Source organism: Sinohyriopsis cumingii, chromosome 12 (genome assembly GCF_028554795.1).
Source record: "Sinohyriopsis cumingii isolate HCF-2022 chromosome 12, ASM2855479v2, whole genome shotgun sequence".
Lineage (NCBI taxonomy): Eukaryota > Metazoa > Mollusca > Bivalvia > Unionida > Unionidae > Sinohyriopsis > Sinohyriopsis cumingii.
In genome coordinates, this window is record NC_142972.1 from 32,818,522 (window position 1) to 32,837,385 (window position 18,864).

The following is an 18,864-nucleotide window of genomic DNA, read 5'->3' on the forward strand; positions in this document are numbered from 1 at the left end:
AGGCGATTGTATTGTGTGTCTCAGGACACACAGAAGCCAAAAACCGGTGACGCCTGGTGGTATCAAGGGAGGTAATGGGCAAGAGTTACTGCCCTTTGTCTATCTAACAATAGACAATGAGACAATTTTCGTCTTTTAGCAAGGCTGGATTCGCGAGGTAGCAGGATAATATTCCTAATGCAATGTGACTGGGGAACATATTCAAAGGAGAAAGAAAAGTTGGAAATATAGATAGAGAATACTTTCCTTTTTAGTGAGAACTACTACTAAATGTATAAACGTTGATTCTGGTTATTCTGAGGTCTCTCATGATGAGAATGTGCTTCTCGGCACTAGCAGTAGTAACCGGGATATTCTTTGGTTTTGCTGCCAATGCCAATACCAAAGGGAGCTCACTCTGCCCAACCGCCAGAATAACTAATTTTAAAAATGACAATAGCAAGAAACCGATAAAAATAATATATATGTGTGTGTGTGTCTCTGTAGACAGTATCAGACACTAGGTTTAAAACATATCTTGATGAATTCTATAATAAACATAGGTGACAGGGTTTCACATGGAGAAAATATTGCTTGTTGGGGAGAGAGAAAGAGAATATACATTTAATTATCAAAATATGTGCCATGGTTTTTATTTACTTTCAACTATTATCATTAATGAATGCACAAAAAAAAAGAGACAAATGCATGAATTATGTACATTCATAAAAGTATGAGCAAGGGAGAATAAATAAGAAATGAAATGGTTTTAGGAGTAAATTTAAAAAATAACATGTTACTTCTGAATATGGATTTAGTGTTTTCATTAGACATATCAATAAAGAAATTATATTAGCTTGCTGCTCAACAACGTACACAATAAACTTTGAACATAACTGTCAAGTCACTAATCTCCCCTAATTTATGGCACTCTTGACTGAGACCATAAAACAAGTTATTATTTAATCTGCAACATGCAACATCTAGTATTTTAGTTACTCTGCTAAACTGGGTGTTAATTTATCCTTGCCCTGTTTTTGTACACACTGAAAACAGACAATAGGCAGGGCAAGTGTGAATATGGTCTCACAGTAATTAATTATATGATATTAAACTAATAAAAATAAACAGCTTTGATTTAATTCTGACATGCTGTTGCTTAATAACACCAGTGTTACTACTACTCTGTGTGTGTATATATATATATATATATATATATATATATATATATGCCAAAAAATTGTTTCACATTGGACCCTTGGTTTGTTTCATGTTAAACTAACAAACAAGTTATAGATCTGTACTTTTTAATCTCTGTTTTGAAAACTTAAAAAAGAAAATAACAAAAAGTAAATTGTTAGGACAAAATAAGGGGCCAGAAAAAATTTACTTAATCAAATGAATTTTAGAGTAAGATACTTATAATGTTATTTTACAGCATTATTTCCCAAAATTTGACCAAACCTGATCTTCAAAAAACAAATTCAAAATTAAACTTTAAATTTTCTTACTTTTTGACAGGTGGCCATTTTGATCTTCCTAGTTTTTCTAAATCAATCAACCCTATATAAAATCTTTAATACAAGTTGAATAATGATTATAGATTTTAATAACATTAAAAGTGTCACAGGCCTTCCATATTATATATAATCTCATTAAGAATACTAAATTACAAGATCTCTGGGCAACTAGCGCAGAATTTTCTCTGGATAAGACCAGGACAGCCTAAATAAATCTGTAAAAAGTAGAGGGGGATGCTATTATCAGATATGGTATCCTTAGTAACTATATGTATTTGCTTTAAATTTTTAAAATGGGGGTGGGGATGGGAGTCTTATCAGCTACATACAGTATATAACGCATACGAAACAATACCTGGAATTTCAATTAAACATGTTAATATTTATCAAATAATACACATTATAGTTACCCACTAGAAGAACAAAATGTATTTACACCAGTCTTAAGTTCTGCTACATCAATATGATTCCCTCAACTGTGGATAATAGTATAATAAATTAATGGTAAAATCTGTACATATATATGTAGACATTGTTGTAGAATAGAAGCTACAAGAGTATTGGTATATATGTATATTAAGGTAATCCAAAATAGTAACACACACACACACACACACAGATATATATATATATATATATATATATATATATATATATATATATATATATATATATATATATATATATATAGCATATTTCCCCAGTATTTTGCAAGATATTAAAATATGTACTGATATACAATATTTGAGCTTTATCAATGTTGTTATACCTCTCTTTATTCAGTATGTTGTGAAACAAATAAATGTAACGCTGAAATAATACAACCAACACACTGATGTCTTATTCTACTTTTATCACAGCACGAATCATATTTATGTCATATTTATATGTACAAGGGTTCTGTGGAATGTATGTCTCACCTACAACATAAGCCATGATGTTGACCAACTGAAAATGACTATCAAAAATCTCCACTCAAAATCTTAACATTCATAACAACAATTTAATGCCCATAGTCACCCACCAGAAAAATGATACCCATGTCTTGCTACTGACTAAAAATTGCCTCAACAACAACTCCAATTGTTAGGAACAATACCTCTGTAATATCCAAATGCTGTTTTCATCCTACTAAAATCAAAATGCATCTCCCATGACCACCATGTCAACAACTGCAATAAAGTCCCACAAACTATACAAGGTCACACTAACTGTATATATCATTAAATAAATTCTGGCTCTCACCCTCAATAATTTTAAAATATACACAAATACAAACATCTTTTCTAATTTATGTATCAGTGACAAAAACAAAAATTGGAAGATTACATGTAACACCAATTATGCTCTGTTTACACAAGTAGATTTAAAACTTTGCTGTGTAACTTTATAACCACATAAAAAGAAAGGTACAACTGTGTCTGACATTTACATGAAACACCATATAAAAATCTAACATATATGAGAAGCCAGCAAGGCCATAACTTGAAAATATTCAACTATTTTAAGGCTCAATTACTCAAAATAATGAGAGCTAATCAGAAGATAATTTTCAATCACATGATCTCTGCAATGCACATAACCAAATTCTCTTTTATGATCACTGGGGGGGAGTCTGGAATTACATGGAATCTAAATTTCCAGTAGATGTAATCAAACTAGAGCCATATCCAGAAAACATTTCACTTTTTTGAGGCCTGAATCTGCATTCTTAAAGCTGACATATACAATCTTGAGAAAACCAACCAGAAAACTCAATTTAATCAGATTTCTCACTAAAATATATATTACTAAAGATAAGAGCATTTCATATTTTTTAGGCCTGATGGGATATATAAGTTCAATCACATGGTTGTTTTTGAGATTATGTATCAAAGTCTCAAATAAGTGACTTTGAGAGAAATCATGTTATTAAAAGCAAATTTCCTATGAGAAAGCTCATAGCTTTCTCTAAATCAAGTATTCTAGCCTTGAGAATGTGGATGGCTGCCATCTAATATATGCGAACATTACATTTTCAAGGTCTCCAAAATGTGAACATGTATTACATTTTTCAAGACCTAAAGAATGCAAACATGTATTATGTTTTTCAAGGCCTCAAGAATGCAAACATGTTTTATGTTTTTCAAGGCCTCAAGAATGCAAACAAATATTACATTTTTCAAGGCCTAAAGAATGCAAACATGTATTATGTTTTTCAAGGCCTCAATAATGCAAACATGTAGTTCATTTTTCAAGGCCTCAAGAATGTAAACATGTATTACATTTTTCAAGACCTAAAGAATGCACACTTGTATTATGTTTTTCAAGGCCTCAATAATACAAACATGTTTAATGTTTTTCAAGGCCTAAAGAATGCAAACAAATATTACATTTTTCAAGGCCTCAAGAATGCAAAATGTATTATGTTTTTCAGGGCCTCAAGAATGTAAACAAGTATTCCGTTTTTCAAGGCCTCAAGAATGTGAAGTGTTAAATGTTATGACCCTGTTAGCTTTACATTAGCTTGATTATATCAAATGGATTACATGTACAGAAGAACTTAGCAATACCTAATGGAAAGCTCATTTATGCACACTACTGTGATTGAAAAGTATCTTCTGATTGGCTCAGTTGTGAAATCAAGCCTTGAGATCAAGCAATATTTTTAAAATGTGGCCTAGATGGATCGCCACAGCAGATAATGGTCTATCCTGTTTGACTGAAATCATAACTGCATAGACCCTGATCTGCTACCACATAATATACTGGCAGATCTTAGTCTCTGTTTGTAACTGCTGGGTGCAGATATATACAAACCAATACAGCATAAACACGCATATGCATACATAAACACACATAAACACACACAAACACAACTTTTCAAATTCATGGATTTGTTTACATTACAAAATCAAGATTTCACAGTATGGTAGAATTATCTGCCATATTATTTCAGATATTTAGAAAACCATTGCTATATCTATAAATAATAATAAACTGAGAAATCTGACTAAAAATGCAGGGCAAAATGTGCAAACCTCAACCTTTCATTATGCTGCAAAATGGCAATCCAACATTAACATGTATAAAATTTGACAAATTTATAACTGTAACAATTGTTACCATTTTGCATAAATAAACTCTTCCAATTGTGAAGCTGCAACTTTGTAGCTGGCTGCCAAATGATAATGAGTAAACAAAAACAAATATACCTTAGCACAACTTCTCAAATATAAAATTTCATCCCACAATCATCGTCCATACTGAAGTTTTCCTACAGAATATATTGCTTTATTACTGCTGTGCTCACTGAAATTCACTGTTAAATGCTCCACCACCTACTTCCGTGGACTCTTGTATATTGTTGGTTTGTAATAAGCCTACATTTAGAGGCTTATTCCCTTTTGTTTTAGATGCATTGTCCTGGGATGGATTTCCTTGTGCTGGCTTTTGGCTAGGTTTCATTTCTGGACTAAAAAAAAGAAGAAAAACAAATTTTACATACCTCAAGTAATAGTTATTTCTGGAATTTGGCATTTACTTGAAGATTCCTGTGCATACAGTAAATGGCAAATTTTCATTATCTGGTATACCCACTTATAAAATGAGTCCAGTTGCAAACTGCCCAGAACCAGCTCTGCCATTGCATAATGCATCAACAGTCAATGCAGTTCAATAGGAGCAATCAGTAAAACAAACAACATAGACCCTGATTTGTGAGTACATTAAGCAAGGTCTTTGTTGTTTGCAGTTGGACTCAACTTATGAGTGAATATATATGGCATATTTTTGATTTCTGTCCCACTGTCATCCATAGCAAAAACAATGAAATCTAGAAATGAACTGATATTAGCTAGTAATTAAGGTATTATTGGAGAAGATTTTGACATCATATAACAAATGAAATATAACTGCTAATTTAACAAGACACCAAAGTGGGCTTCATACATAACTTAACAACTGACCATTTCACTCATGTAGTATAGTAAGAACACAACCTATGTAAACTATTACTATATCCTAATAAAATTCTTTCCTAAGACGAAGGCATAATTAATATTTATAGTCTCTTCTTCATAAACAAAGTCATCCAAGATCTTGACGATAATAAACCCAACATATCAATAACTTCAAGAGAGTTAAAAGGCTCAGACATTCAGATTCAAGACCACCTCTTTTGTATGGACTTATCTTGCATATTGTCGAAAACTGCCCAATATGCAATGATCTCATTTATTCAAACAGTCCAAGAGTTTGATGATCAAAACTGGGACACATATATGGATACCAGAGTGGTAACAAACTCAAATTTGCCATTATAGTATAGTCTGATAATACAAATTCGCTTGTTTGTATCCCCCTACCGATTTAAATAATGGAAACCTTTAATGTGATTAAAAGTGCAAGGAACTTAGTCAATTCATTCATTGATTTATAGTTTCTAACCTGACTCTGAGTAGAGTTGCCCAAACACCATCATCTTATGTGCGTTTCATGCTTAACGGAAGTTTTCAGTGCAACAGGCAGACATGCTCGGATCCATTTCCAGTTTCTGGACAAGTCCATTTTCAGCAAAGGGGTGTATTACGACTACAGACGTACATACATAAGTCGTCTGCTTCCGATATTTACAATGTCGAATCAAGCAAAGGAAAATGACAACTATGCTTTTCATGTGGATTTAACAAGTGGTTTAATTTCTATGTTCATGTATGCAGAGGGATATAATTCCAAGCTCTCAACGTTATGTAATTTACGCAATTATTCAGCATTTGCTGAACAGGATGAACTACATCATTAAGTTGTCTGAAGGAAATAAACTAGCTTATAGTGTATGCAATATGGCGCCGTGTTAGTATGGAAAGTCCGTTAAGCATGAAATGGTGCAGAGGATGGCAGCATTAGTGCCATTCTGGTCAGTCAGGTTAGAAATTATAAATCAATGATTCAATTGACTTAGTTCTGTGCACTTTTTATCACATTAAATGTTCTCATTTTTTAAATCGGAAGGCAGGTACAAACAAACGGGGATGTAGAGTCAGACTATAGTCACATCAGCTCCATTTTCATTAACTACAGCCTAGATATCATAAGAAGTCTTTCAGCAATAACCCCAAGCTATGACTGTTCATTTAGCAGAAGTGGTGAAAACATTCCAGGGTTGCATCTAGGATTTGATAAAAGTGGGCACTTGCCCCAACTGAATCTGAAAAAATAGGGGGGAGCAACATAGCCATAAGTGGGTGGGGGGGGTGTCTTCCAGTATGGTGTAAAAAATCCTCAATGTATTCAAAACGAGCAATAGCAAGTATAATAAGTGCATTAAATGCATATCATGTCTTCTGTATATTGTAGTATAACACTTAAAACTGAAATCAAAGTCTTATGTTTTCTAATAACAATATTCTATCTACACACTAACCATTAAAGAATCAAACCATAGACTGCAGATAGTGTCACTCCTCTGGCCAGTCTTAAAAAAATGTCAAGTACTTCCTGCATGTCACATGCTCAATTCCATACTAAGAAAGATCAGAACAGCACATATTTTCCTTCATGGATGACAAAAAATAATTTTTAAGGAAAAGTCCAAAGCTCAAAATGGATTAGGGAAAGTATATATACAGTTCTATAACAGTTAACACATTAACCCCTGGAGCTTTTTGACATTTTCACCTGAAAATTGAGTAGGAAACACGTTTTGAAAGCTATTTCTGAATAGACTCGAAAACACCAAATCCCCGATCATCTTTCAATAACATACTGCCTAGTTGTGTTAGAAACATTGTTTTTCATTGGTTATTTGACTCGCACATGAGCAGAAGGGAAAAAGTTGGACTTCTTTTTTTTTTTTTTTTTTTTTTGTTTGCTAAACGGAGCCATTATTTATGTATGGAGACCACTCTTTATTCCAAATGCCCATCTTATCATCTTATCCTACTTTTTGCAAAGGATCATCTGTCTGTTTGCAGTTCATACTGGTTTGCCTTAGATCTGAGACCAAAAAGTCTAAAATCCAGACACAGAATCGGATTCCGACCACGGGCAAATTTTGGGTAAAAAAAAGGTCGGGTCCAAAAAATGAGGTTTTTCTATCTGTATTTTGTAGTACAACTAGATATTCCAGATTATTTGGTATCATTGAAGAGCTATATCTGTCTACCTTTCTATAATACCACCCACTTTAGTGTATCATGCATGACCATGATGCTTCAGAGCTCGGCAGTAGGCTACTACCTCCTGCCCCGTAAAGTTGTCGCTAGGGGTTAATGTGTTAACACTTTACTGAAACATATATACATCTGAATCCAGACAGACTGCAATTGTGACTGCATTATTCTGCAAATATGATCACTATTTCCTAAATAGCCTCCTGTCCTTCCTCATCCTTCACTCTACCAATGCCTTGTTAAAGTTGAAGTCTCTCAGAGGAGGTCCTTCAATTGAAATCATCATGAGTCTGTTGAGAACCCTTTCTTCTAGATGGCTTCTTCCTGCAGTTTTGGTTTGATTTTGATTGCTGAATCCTGTCTCACAGTCAGTGGTTTGGTATGGCATAACCATGGCCACTGATGCTAACTGAAGAAGATTTGGCAATGTGTCTGCATGACGTTGATGTACAATCTGCCAGAGTCCGTACATTTTGTCTCTCGGGTACATTTCTCTTTTAAAGATAGTCTTAGCAAGAGACCACTCTGTCAAAACATGTTTTGGGTCACACAAACTGATGGCTTCTTTTGATTTCTTCTCCTGACCAAAATGATCACAGAGAATTTTTATCTGGTCATAACCATACATTTCTTGTTCTTCAGAAGATAGGAATGTGATGTTACATAAACCAAGAACCTCAAATGCTGTTGCCTCCTGTGTGCTGCACTTTGGAAATCTTGAAGCCATCTCTACCTGCAAATTTGTAACAAATTCATGGCTAAAGTCAGACACATCATCTGAAGCTTTTCTCAATGTGCTCCTTTGTAATTTGAGTTCAACACCATTGTAAGTGATTTTAGTTTTTTCTCCATCCTTAGATGATTTCAATTTTTCAGACATACAGGTCTGGTGATAGGATTTTCCTGTGTCTGTTTTCTGTAATGTAGAATTCAAACTAACAAGTGCTGGTGACACAGCTGCTATATCCAAGTCAGATTCTGTAAAAGCATATTTAGATGTGCTAAGTGAGGTATGATATCCATCATAATATTCAGGCATGCCACAAATCTGGAGTCTATGAGTTTATTCAACAAGTCCTGACACTCTTTTGTTTTGTTATTCTTTTTGAAATAATTCACGAGAGCCTCCCAGCTGTGAAAAATTGCATATAGTGCATCATAAAATGCCAGCCATCTTATTTCATGCACCTCTCTGACTTTCAGCTGAGGACTGTCCAGAACGTTCTGGATTTCCTTCAATTCAGTTGTTCTGTTGGCAGATTTATTAAAAAATTAGTACAGGTCTTTAACTGTTCCTTCAAAGGTTTCCATGAGGTACAGAATATTTCTTGATGCATGAGAGGTAAACAAATTCAATCTATGAGCCATACAATGAATGCCGATCAAGTGAGGGCTTTTCCCTTATTGAACCATGTTGTTATACCACATTTGGGACCTGTCATCACTGATGCCCCATTATTACCAAAACCAACAACTTTTTCAAAAGAAATCTCCTTCTTTTCCAAGAATGGGACAACTTCTTTGAAAAGAACTTCAGCAGTGTGTGATTGGCCTTCCACTGACACATTACCAAGAAAATGAGTTGTAGAAACAAACATGGTTGGTTCAATGATTCTGACATAAATGACCAGCTTCTTGGTATCTGAAATGTCTGTACTCTCATCAATTAAGATGCTAATGAATGGACTACATCTTACTTTCTGCATTAACTCAGATTCTATCACTGTTGCTAGGCAATCCTGGAAAAAATAAAGCTCGATGATAAATCAAAGTATAAAAGTATTTTATTATCATTATTATTATTATTTTATTATTATTAAAGTATTTGAGAAATGTAAAACAAGTATATTATAAAAAAACCAAAGTAAAACGATCAAAATCAGATGCAAATTGTGCAAGAAGCTTAACCTAAGACCATGGAGTGTACAATGATGTCACCTTGTGATAATTTGGTTGTTTTAAGAAATCCCATCAAGGTATTTAAATGCTAAAATAATATGGCACTACAGTCACTCTCTCTCTCTCCCTCTCTCTCTCTCTCTGTTAATTAAAGTCATTCAACTATAGTAATGAAGGAAGTGATTATGCCTGTCTGTATACGATGATTTTAAAAACATAAAAAAGTTGGTATTATATACATCACTGATGGGTATCTACAAGATATGCACTGATTGGAACCGAAATGATCATGTTTTGGTTGCTTGTTGTTATACATAATTTTTCCATCTAAATTTCAACAGAAAAAATGTAAATAATATAAAAGAACTTACCTGAAATTCCTCTAAAGAAGCCCTTGACAAATATGCTGCATTTCCTGACCACTCTCATGTTGCCAACACCAACACCCAGAAAGTCAACAAAATCCAACAGTAAGCCATACTTTAGAGAAGCAATATTCTCCTTTGCCAAGTAATAGGCAACTGACATAGCATGAATAATTGATTTAGATTTCTTGCTGATAGCTGCCATGCATTTAGTTTTAAGATTTTCACTAGTTTCAAATCCTGAATTGTCTATTTGTGAACTGGTAGTTCAACATGTCTGTCAAGGGTTGATGTCCTGAAATTAGCATTTCCATGTGTAAAAGAATTTTTTTTGGCCAGATTTTACACACCATCTGCAAAGTATCTCAATTTTTTTCATTCATTTCCAGCCATGGTTGATTTTGTTTCCAGTCTGAACTGAAAGAGTACTTTTTTCTTGGCATTAGATGGACCCTTAGTTTCATCACTGCCATCTTTAAGCACATAATCATTAGCATCGTCCAATATGGGATTCGCCTGAGGAAGTGTTTGTTCGCTGTCATTGTGCCTATTGATAGAAACTTCTGCACCCTGACTGTTCTTAGAAGTGTTACTGCTAAAATAATGAAAAAGTATCCAAGTTTTAACTGACTTAGCCATTTAAAACTTCGTCCCACCAAGCCAGCCTTTGTATCAAATGTGCTATTAACCAATCAGAATTGAGCACATAATGCAAAAAAGTATGTGAAGTATTTACAACTATACAAGTACAACATATTCGCAGCGACAACTGGGAATTTTACAGCAAAAAAAATTAATTAAAAAAAACATTCTTAACAAAAAAATGTGCACAATTCTTATTTTTTGCATGATTCTGCCTGCATAAGATTAAAAATCTTGTGGGAAATCTTAAATGGGGGGGGGGGGATTTGCACTATTGCGCATCCTAGATGCAACCCTGACATTGTTATGATGGCCACTTTTTGTAGCCATATTGGATATCTGAGGAGCACCACTTTTATTCAGGACTAACTAGATATCATAAGAAATCATTTAGTAAAAAAAGCCATGTTGATACAACCAACTATTCTGGAGAATAAGCAATAATAAGATTTTGAAGATGACCACTGAGGTGGTCACTGGATGTGCAAGAGTCACGATTTATATTTAGAACTAACAAGACATCATAAGAAGTCCCCCAGTGAAAACCTCATGGCAATATACTTTTGTTCAGGAGTACAATAACAACATTTTTAAGATGGCACCATGGTGACCATAATGGGCATCAGATTGGGCACATGTTCATTTATAACTAAATAGACATCATTCGAAACCTTTCAGTGAAAGCTTCATGTTGATATAACCATCTGTTCAGGAGATTAAAAAGATTTTCAAGATGGCTGCTGTGGCTGACTGGATGAAATCCAGTTAGGGTAATGACCTAGCAATGTTCTAATTCTTTTGGCCAATCAGAAATCTACCTTTTATGGTGCTCATGTTTAGCGCTCTATAATGGAGGTTTGACAAAATGGGTCATTTAGTATGAAAGTTGGTGGAACTTGAGACAGTTGGAATTCTTTTAAATGCAAATTACTGTCATTTATCCTGTCTGAAGTAACTTCATATCTGTATAAAGATTTGCTGGTGTCTTTACTTTGCCATGACAAGTACTGATAAAGACACAGTCTTGAATATACTAGTGATCTGGGGAAAGCATAACTATGACAAAAATGATAAAATTCTGACATTATCAAATCTAACTCTTAAAGACATGATTTAGTTTGCTGAAAAGGCAAATTATGTTATCTAGATTACAAAATGTTTTAATACAACTAACAAATTAAAGGCTGTATGTGCAACTTCAATATCCTGAGTTATAAACCTTGTCTCATATGTTTATCAAATAGACAATATAATGGAGAATAATATCTCCATGATCTTTTACCCATTTTAGTATCAAACTTGCATCAGGTACATATGAATCTTTGGTAAAGCATAAGCGGTGTAGAGGAGAAGTGTGTTGCATCAAGTATTATGATGATGACATGGAGGAGTAACTCCTGCAACTCACTGATCCCAGGGACGAGTGCATGGGAAATTTCCTTTTCAAAAAATGACCAATTAAAAACCTGCAGGCAGAAATATGAAGGTCGACAACACAGTCATTAAATGTCTAAAATTCTGATATTTCTCACCTGACTAGGTGATGAGATGGTGAGGCTTGTGAAGACAGGTCCGACAAGACACTGCCATTTTGAGAGACTGGACTGAGGTGTTGCTCACAGAAGACCTCTTTCCTACTTGCATCACTACTATTGCTTAAAACTTCCTCATCATATATTCTGTACCTGAAACATTTTAACAAACAAGTGGCATATACAGATGAAAAGCATAATGTAGCCTCTCCGTCTAATTCAATACCTATTCACAACTCTGAACAGAGGGTACAAGTTCAGAATAAATGGATGAGAGAATTAAAATGACAACAACTGAAGGTTTTAGTTAAAGAAAATTAATTAGGATTTATAATTAAAAAAAAGGTTACTTATTAGTATGCTAAGATGTACCTGACAGAACTGTAAACAGTCATCTCCTGCTTCAATGTCAACCACCATCTCTACTTTCTGCCTGATCTCAAATTCACTGAAATGGGACATGCCCTTCATTTTCTTCTGAAGATTATTGACATCAAAAAGCCTTAGTTATATCTGTATTTTTATGCTAGTCTAAGAAATAGTAGTTTTAATGCTGATTTCTGTATTCGTTTCTATGTCTGCATTATTATGATATGTTCAACTAACAGTAGTTTTACAGCTGATTAAATTTCCTGTATTTGTTTTCATGTCTGTATTTTCATTGTACTTTAACTTACAGTAGTTTTACTGCTGATTCAATTGTCATATTTATTTCCATGTCTGCTTATTTCCAGATCCGTACCATTAGTCAACAATGAATGCACATATCATGTATTAGACCCAGTTACTTAGTCTGTATACCTGACTAGACACATGTAAAGATGGCGACTTTTTTGTAAGAAATGACAATGAAAAAGGAGTAATGCTATGAATTAAATTGCATCTGCCAAATACATTTAGCATCTCACAATTGACAATTCTTAGTCACAAGTTTTCAATATTTAGTCAAAATATAGCCATTTTAGTTATACTTGGAGTGCTCATAATGTGTTTGAAGCAATACATCTCCACTATGAACTTTACAGAAGTTGTTATCCGAGAAACTTTTGCGAGGTTAATGCTGATCATAAAAGAAAAACATGATGCTGTCCAAAAATGTTCCGATCTAGTACATGTACAAAAAATAAGAGTTAGCTCCCTTTGGTTGTGTTGTGAACTCTGCACTCGGTGGTGCATTCTCTCTGCAAACTTGGTTGTACTCTGCCTAAAACAGACAACATTTGTTTCAGATATTGATTTACGGCATGGGGACTAATAGGCATACAGGATAGTACAGTTTCTGGTTATGTTTTATCATCAATTGCCTTCCCACATGGCATGCCAGGAATTAAATATATAAGCTAATGACGGGATTTCTGTGACAGTTTTTACTAAAGTGTGTGTGCAGTGCACTTATTAAAAGCATCAAATTCAAAAGTATATCTCATGTGCTCAAGTATAACACACACAACTGCAGACAGCTATGGACTCCATATCTGGGTCAATGTTGGTGGTTTGAAATCACAAACCTTTCGTCAACCCCTATCTGATGGTGCACTATGCAACTGTAGATCATAGTCTATACTATTCGCAGTCACTTGCATAGTACATACAAACATTCATGGTACTACTTTTTGAAGACATTATAGACCTAGGAATTTGTCAAGTGTCAGTAAAATAAAATTAAATTCAAATCTTCCTATTACCTATTTTTAATCTGATTTTATAATTTCATTTTTAAAAAGTCTTCTGCTTAGTGCACACACAAAAATACCAACCTGAAGTTTTGTTCATCTTCATAGTCCTGTTTTTCCCCATCACTGTCTTCATCTGGTGCCACAAACATTACTTCCATCTCTATTTCTCCTTGCTGCAAGTCAAATCAAGAGTAAATATTTTTAAAGGTAGAAGACGGAATTCCATCTAGTCAATTTGCAGTGATTAATACTTGCAAGTTTTCTATAAAGATCTGTTATACACTAATGGAAGAAATGTAACAATACATAAAGTCTGTATTCACCAAACATTTATTTTTTAACCACAGCCAATCTTATGTTTTCAACAATTAGGAATTCCAGCACATGTTAAAGCCCTTTCCCAAACTGATTCCTTACCTAACATTCCATAGCCATGGAATCCAAAGAATCAAGCAAATCATGCAAAGTGTCTTTGCAAAGGATCCAAGATTAAATGATAAGCAGGTGAGCTACCAAGAAAAAATATGGTAGCCCTGCTTACATTTAGTTGCCCAATTCAGGCACCTTAATGCAAAACTGTTAGCTTAAGACTTCTCTTTTTACATTGTTAAATTCATCAACATTCTCTTTGTGAAATATTTTTATTGCTGTGTTATAAGAAATGTCATGGCATTACATTGTTGTCCATGGGCTACCTGGATTTATTATATGATAACCAATATCCAGAATTCTGGGACCCACTGGGCTACCTGGATTCAACCAATTGTAACCAGTATCCAGAATTCTGGCAGCTGCTGGGCTACCTAGGTTCAACATATGGTAACCAAGATCAAGAATTCTGGAAGACCCAGGACTGCCTCAGTTCAATATATGGTAGATAAGATCAAGAATTTTCATAGCTCCTGGGCTCGAGCACAGGTTCAGTCATACCAAAAAGTGGGTCTCAATATTTAAATACTAATATTTACTCATTAATATACCATATTGGACATAACAGCAGCATATGCCTTAAAAAGCATCAATGGCTCTTTTCAGTGAAAGCTCAGACTAGATAGTCCCATAAGGTAGCTATAGCTCAGACTAGATAGTCCCATAATGTAGCAATAGCTCAGACTAGATAGTCCCATAAGGTAGCTATAGCTCAGACTAGATAGTCCCATAAGGTAGCTATAGCTCAGACTAGATAGTCCCATAATGTAGCAATAGCTCAGACTAGATAGTCCCATATAGTAGCTATAGCTCAGACTATATAGTCCTATAAGGTAGCTATAGCTCAGACTAGATAGTCCCATATGTTACCTATAGCTCAAACTAGACAGTCAAATAATGCAGCAATAGTTCATACTATATAGTCCCATATGGTAGCTATAGCTCATAGGATTTTCAGACCAATCAAGAATAAATCTGAATGCTTTGAGCTTCACCACTGGGCTCAAACCAGCTAACCATGTATTAACAATCAAGCTATTTCATTTGCACTGTTCAACAAGCTCCCAAAATATATAATTATAGGTTACTGCATTTGTATGGGAAAATATGAATGTGTTTTTTCAGATGTAAATACTGCACAACCTTGGGAGTGCAGTATATTCATCTGACAAAATGAGTTCATATTTTCCCATACATATGCAGTAACCTTTTTATTATACGCTAATTTTTTTAAAATTCTACCTAATGCTTAATTATATTAACAAAATATACAAAAAGAAATAAATTAACTGAATGTATGCTGTATTCAAAACTAAATACACATGCACAGATTCATCATTACACAATAACAACATTATTAATGTGCACATAACTCCACCCTGATAAATTTGAACTCAGTCGTGAGCTCAACATAACTTTCGAAAGAAAATGGCATGTCAAGTTAAAATTGAAATTTGTAGTCATGTTGTGAATGAATGCGCATGGCAACAACTTTCCCATCTGATCTGGAATGAATAAATTTTGGTATTTTTTTATTCTACGAAATTTCATGATTATGGACTGGATTTATATGACAATTCCACATGAAATATAATGGCCTGATGAAGTGAGGAAGAAGCATGTTGACGTCTGCAGATGTGTTTCTGTTTCTGTCACTGAATGTTTGAAATCATAATGTGGGGAAAATATGAAGTCTTTCAATTGCAATTATCAAAGAGATGCTATGGAATTTAATGCTTATTTCATTTTGAATGCAGTAATTAGGATGTAATTGCACTTTTATTCGAAATTACAGTACAATTTCGAAATATGTAATCAAGATTGAGAACCTATGACATGGCTAATGTAATTCAGATTTGCAGAACTAAGAAAGCACATTTTGAGGAATTCAGTATGTAAAACTTAAGTGTATTTTTTGCCATTCTTATCACATGCTAAAGAAGACGGTTTAAGTCATGACACTTGTATGTTATTTGTAAGGACCCCTTCTTGCATCTATTGCATAGCTAACCTAAATCCGAAATACTGTATCAAAAAGTTAACGCAGTCTAGTACACTGACCTGAGGGATGCATCACTGAAGCTTTTTCATTTGCATTATTAATTATTTTACAAATTGCAGGTGTTGTGGGCTGCATGAAATAACTCCAAAGGCCATGTGCTTGAGACAACTGATATATATGCAACAGCATTAGCAAACTTTCATAGGTTGTGATAACTGATGCATAATCTGCATATAATGTCTTTAAATGGAAGCATCTGACATAAAACCTTTATAAAATGGATGCATATGGCATATAACCTTTATAAAATGGATGCATATGGCATATAACCTTTATAAAATGGATGCATATGGCATATAACCTTTATAAAATGGATGCATATGGCATATAACCTTTATAAAATGGATGCATATGGCATATAACCTTTATAAAATGGATGCATATGGCATATAACCTTTATAAAATAGATGCATATGGCATATAACCTTTATAAAATGGATACCTATGACATATACCCTTTTCAAAATGGATGCTTATGGCAAATAACCTTTTCAAATGGATGCCTATGGTACATAACCCTTTTAAAATGGATGTCCACTGTATATAATACCTTTTAAAGTGATATATTTGACAAAGAACCCTTTTTAAATGGATGCCTATGGTATATAACCCTTTAATATGTTTTAATATCTTTCTTTTGACACTGCCATTCTTGCTTTCTAAACTTTTGTTTTTGAAAATTAGTCTCAATATCAAACAAAATATAAAAAAATAACAACTAAGAATCCTACCTAAATTTGAATGAAAACATGCTTTACTGAAAACAGACCTTTACCATGTGTGGCAACCTTCTTATGGTCAAGTACTGCAGTGCCACACAAATAGGCTCTTACCATCTGGGACAGGATCCTTACGGCCTCTGTGTGTTTGGCATTTCTAAGATCGATCCCATTGACTGAAAAGATGGCATCTCCCACAAACAGGGCATTACATCGATCTGCAGGTTGACCCTCATGGATTTCTGATATCAAGATTGGCACTCCATGCTCTTTACCTCCCTTAAATGATATGGTATTGGTGGTGGAGATGAAGATAAAAAAATGATGATGATGGTGGTGGTGATGATATTCTCTGTGGTGATGATGATAATGATGATAGTGGTCAATATGTTGGTTCAATTATTTAGAAAAAAAGAGTCCCTCAAAGGGACTGACACTATTGCCTTAAAAGAATATTCCTGACTTCAAGATGAAGCCATATCTCTTTTTGACTGTGGAGTGCGGAAACCATCTCTAACACTTTGGATTAATAACAAGATTTTTCCACTTGCTCCTGTGGTGGCCATGTTAGATGTAATATCAGCACTATTTTCATTTCAGGACCAACTAAATATAATTAAAAGTGTTTTGATGAAAACCACACGTGAATATGACCATCCAACCAGGAGTAATGTCATGATTTTCAAGATGGCCACAATGGTGACCATATTGGATGTTGGAGCAGCAGCATTTTTATTTAGGCCTAACTAGACACATAAGAAGTTGCCTTGCTAAAACCCCTTTTAAATAAGACATTCCATGATGGACACGTAATGGTAACAAGATTTTTAAGATGGCTGCCAAAGTGGCCCTAGTGAATGTCAGATCAGCATCATTTTCATTTAGACTCGACTAGATGCCATAAAAAGTCTACTGGTGAAAACCCCAAGTCAACAAGACATTCCATTTAGTATATGTAGCGATAACATGATTTTCAATATAGCAACCTTGGCAGCCATATTAGATTTTAGATGGGCACAATTTTCATTTAGGACAAATTAGACATCATAAGAAGTCTTTGGTGAAAACCGAATATCAATATGACCACCAATCTCAAGAAGTAGCATTTTCAAAAGGACCAATGTGGTGGCCATACTGGAGGTTGGATTAGCACCATTTTCATGTGGAACCAAACAGACATTATAAGAAGTCTTCTGTTGAAAAAAAATCATGTTGATGTGACTTTCTCTTCATCAGGAGTAGTAATAAATAAGAAATTTCAACATGGCTGCCATGGTGGCTGTATCGAATTTGAGATTGGCACTTTTTCATTAAACACCATGTATACATCACAGGAAATATTTTAGTGACCTCATATTGATAAGACCTTCCATTCGGGAGGAGCAACAATCAAACAGTTTTCAAGACAGCTGCGGTGATGTTCCAGTTGGATGTCTGAGCAGCACCATTTTCGTTTAATATCAACAAACATCAATGGAAGTCTTCTGATGAAAACCCCATGTCAAAATCATTTTCCGTTCGGGCAGAAAAGAAATAACACAATTATTACAGATTCTGCCACGGTGGCAATGCTCAAAATTAGATTGACATCATTTTCTTTAGGACCAGCCATAAGAAGTCTCTTAGTGAAAACTCTATCTTGAAAAGATGTCTCTTAGTGAAAACTCTATCTTGACAAGAAGTCTCTTAGTGAACACTCTATCCTGACAAGAAGTCTCTTAGTGAAAACTCTATCTTGACATGACCATCTATTGAACATAAGTATGCATACCAAGCTATTTAAGATGGCCACTATAATGGCCATATTGGATGTCCATGTGGCACCATTTTACAAAAATGCCCTCATCAATATGGCAGTGCACTGTTCAGGAGGACTATCAATAAGATGG

At 34.4% G+C, this 18,864-nt stretch overlaps 2 protein-coding genes across 2 annotated transcripts in view; both read right to left on the minus strand.

Moving 5' to 3' along the window:
• Positions 1-616: 616 nt before the first annotated feature.
• Positions 617-18,864, minus strand: part of LOC149786213 (Golgi-associated PDZ and coiled-coil motif-containing protein-like) — a 50,586-nt gene continuing 32,338 nt past the window's right edge. Inside the window, exons 6-9 of the mRNA XM_089976590.1 lie at positions 17,090-17,254; positions 13,847-13,938; positions 12,090-12,242; positions 617-4,953 (exon numbers count right to left, since the gene is read on the minus strand). Coding sequence (XP_089832716.1) covers positions 4,788-4,953; positions 12,090-12,242; positions 13,847-13,938; positions 17,090-17,254 — 576 coding nt within the window. The 3' untranslated portion in view covers positions 617-4,787. The remainder of the gene's footprint in view (positions 4,954-12,089; positions 12,243-13,846; positions 13,939-17,089; positions 17,255-18,864) is intronic.
• Positions 7,133-9,027, minus strand: LOC149786214 (uncharacterized). Its single transcript, XM_089976592.1, has one exon. It carries the CDS (start codon positions 8,688-8,690, stop codon positions 7,872-7,874), a length of 819 nt encoding a protein of 272 aa, XP_089832718.1. The 5' UTR covers positions 8,691-9,027; the 3' UTR covers positions 7,133-7,871.

Excerpts from the sequence above, each read along its gene's own strand:
- LOC149786214 (XM_089976592.1), bottom strand. The coding sequence starts at position 8,690 with ATGCCTGAATATTATGATGGATATCATACCTCACTTAGCACATCTAAA.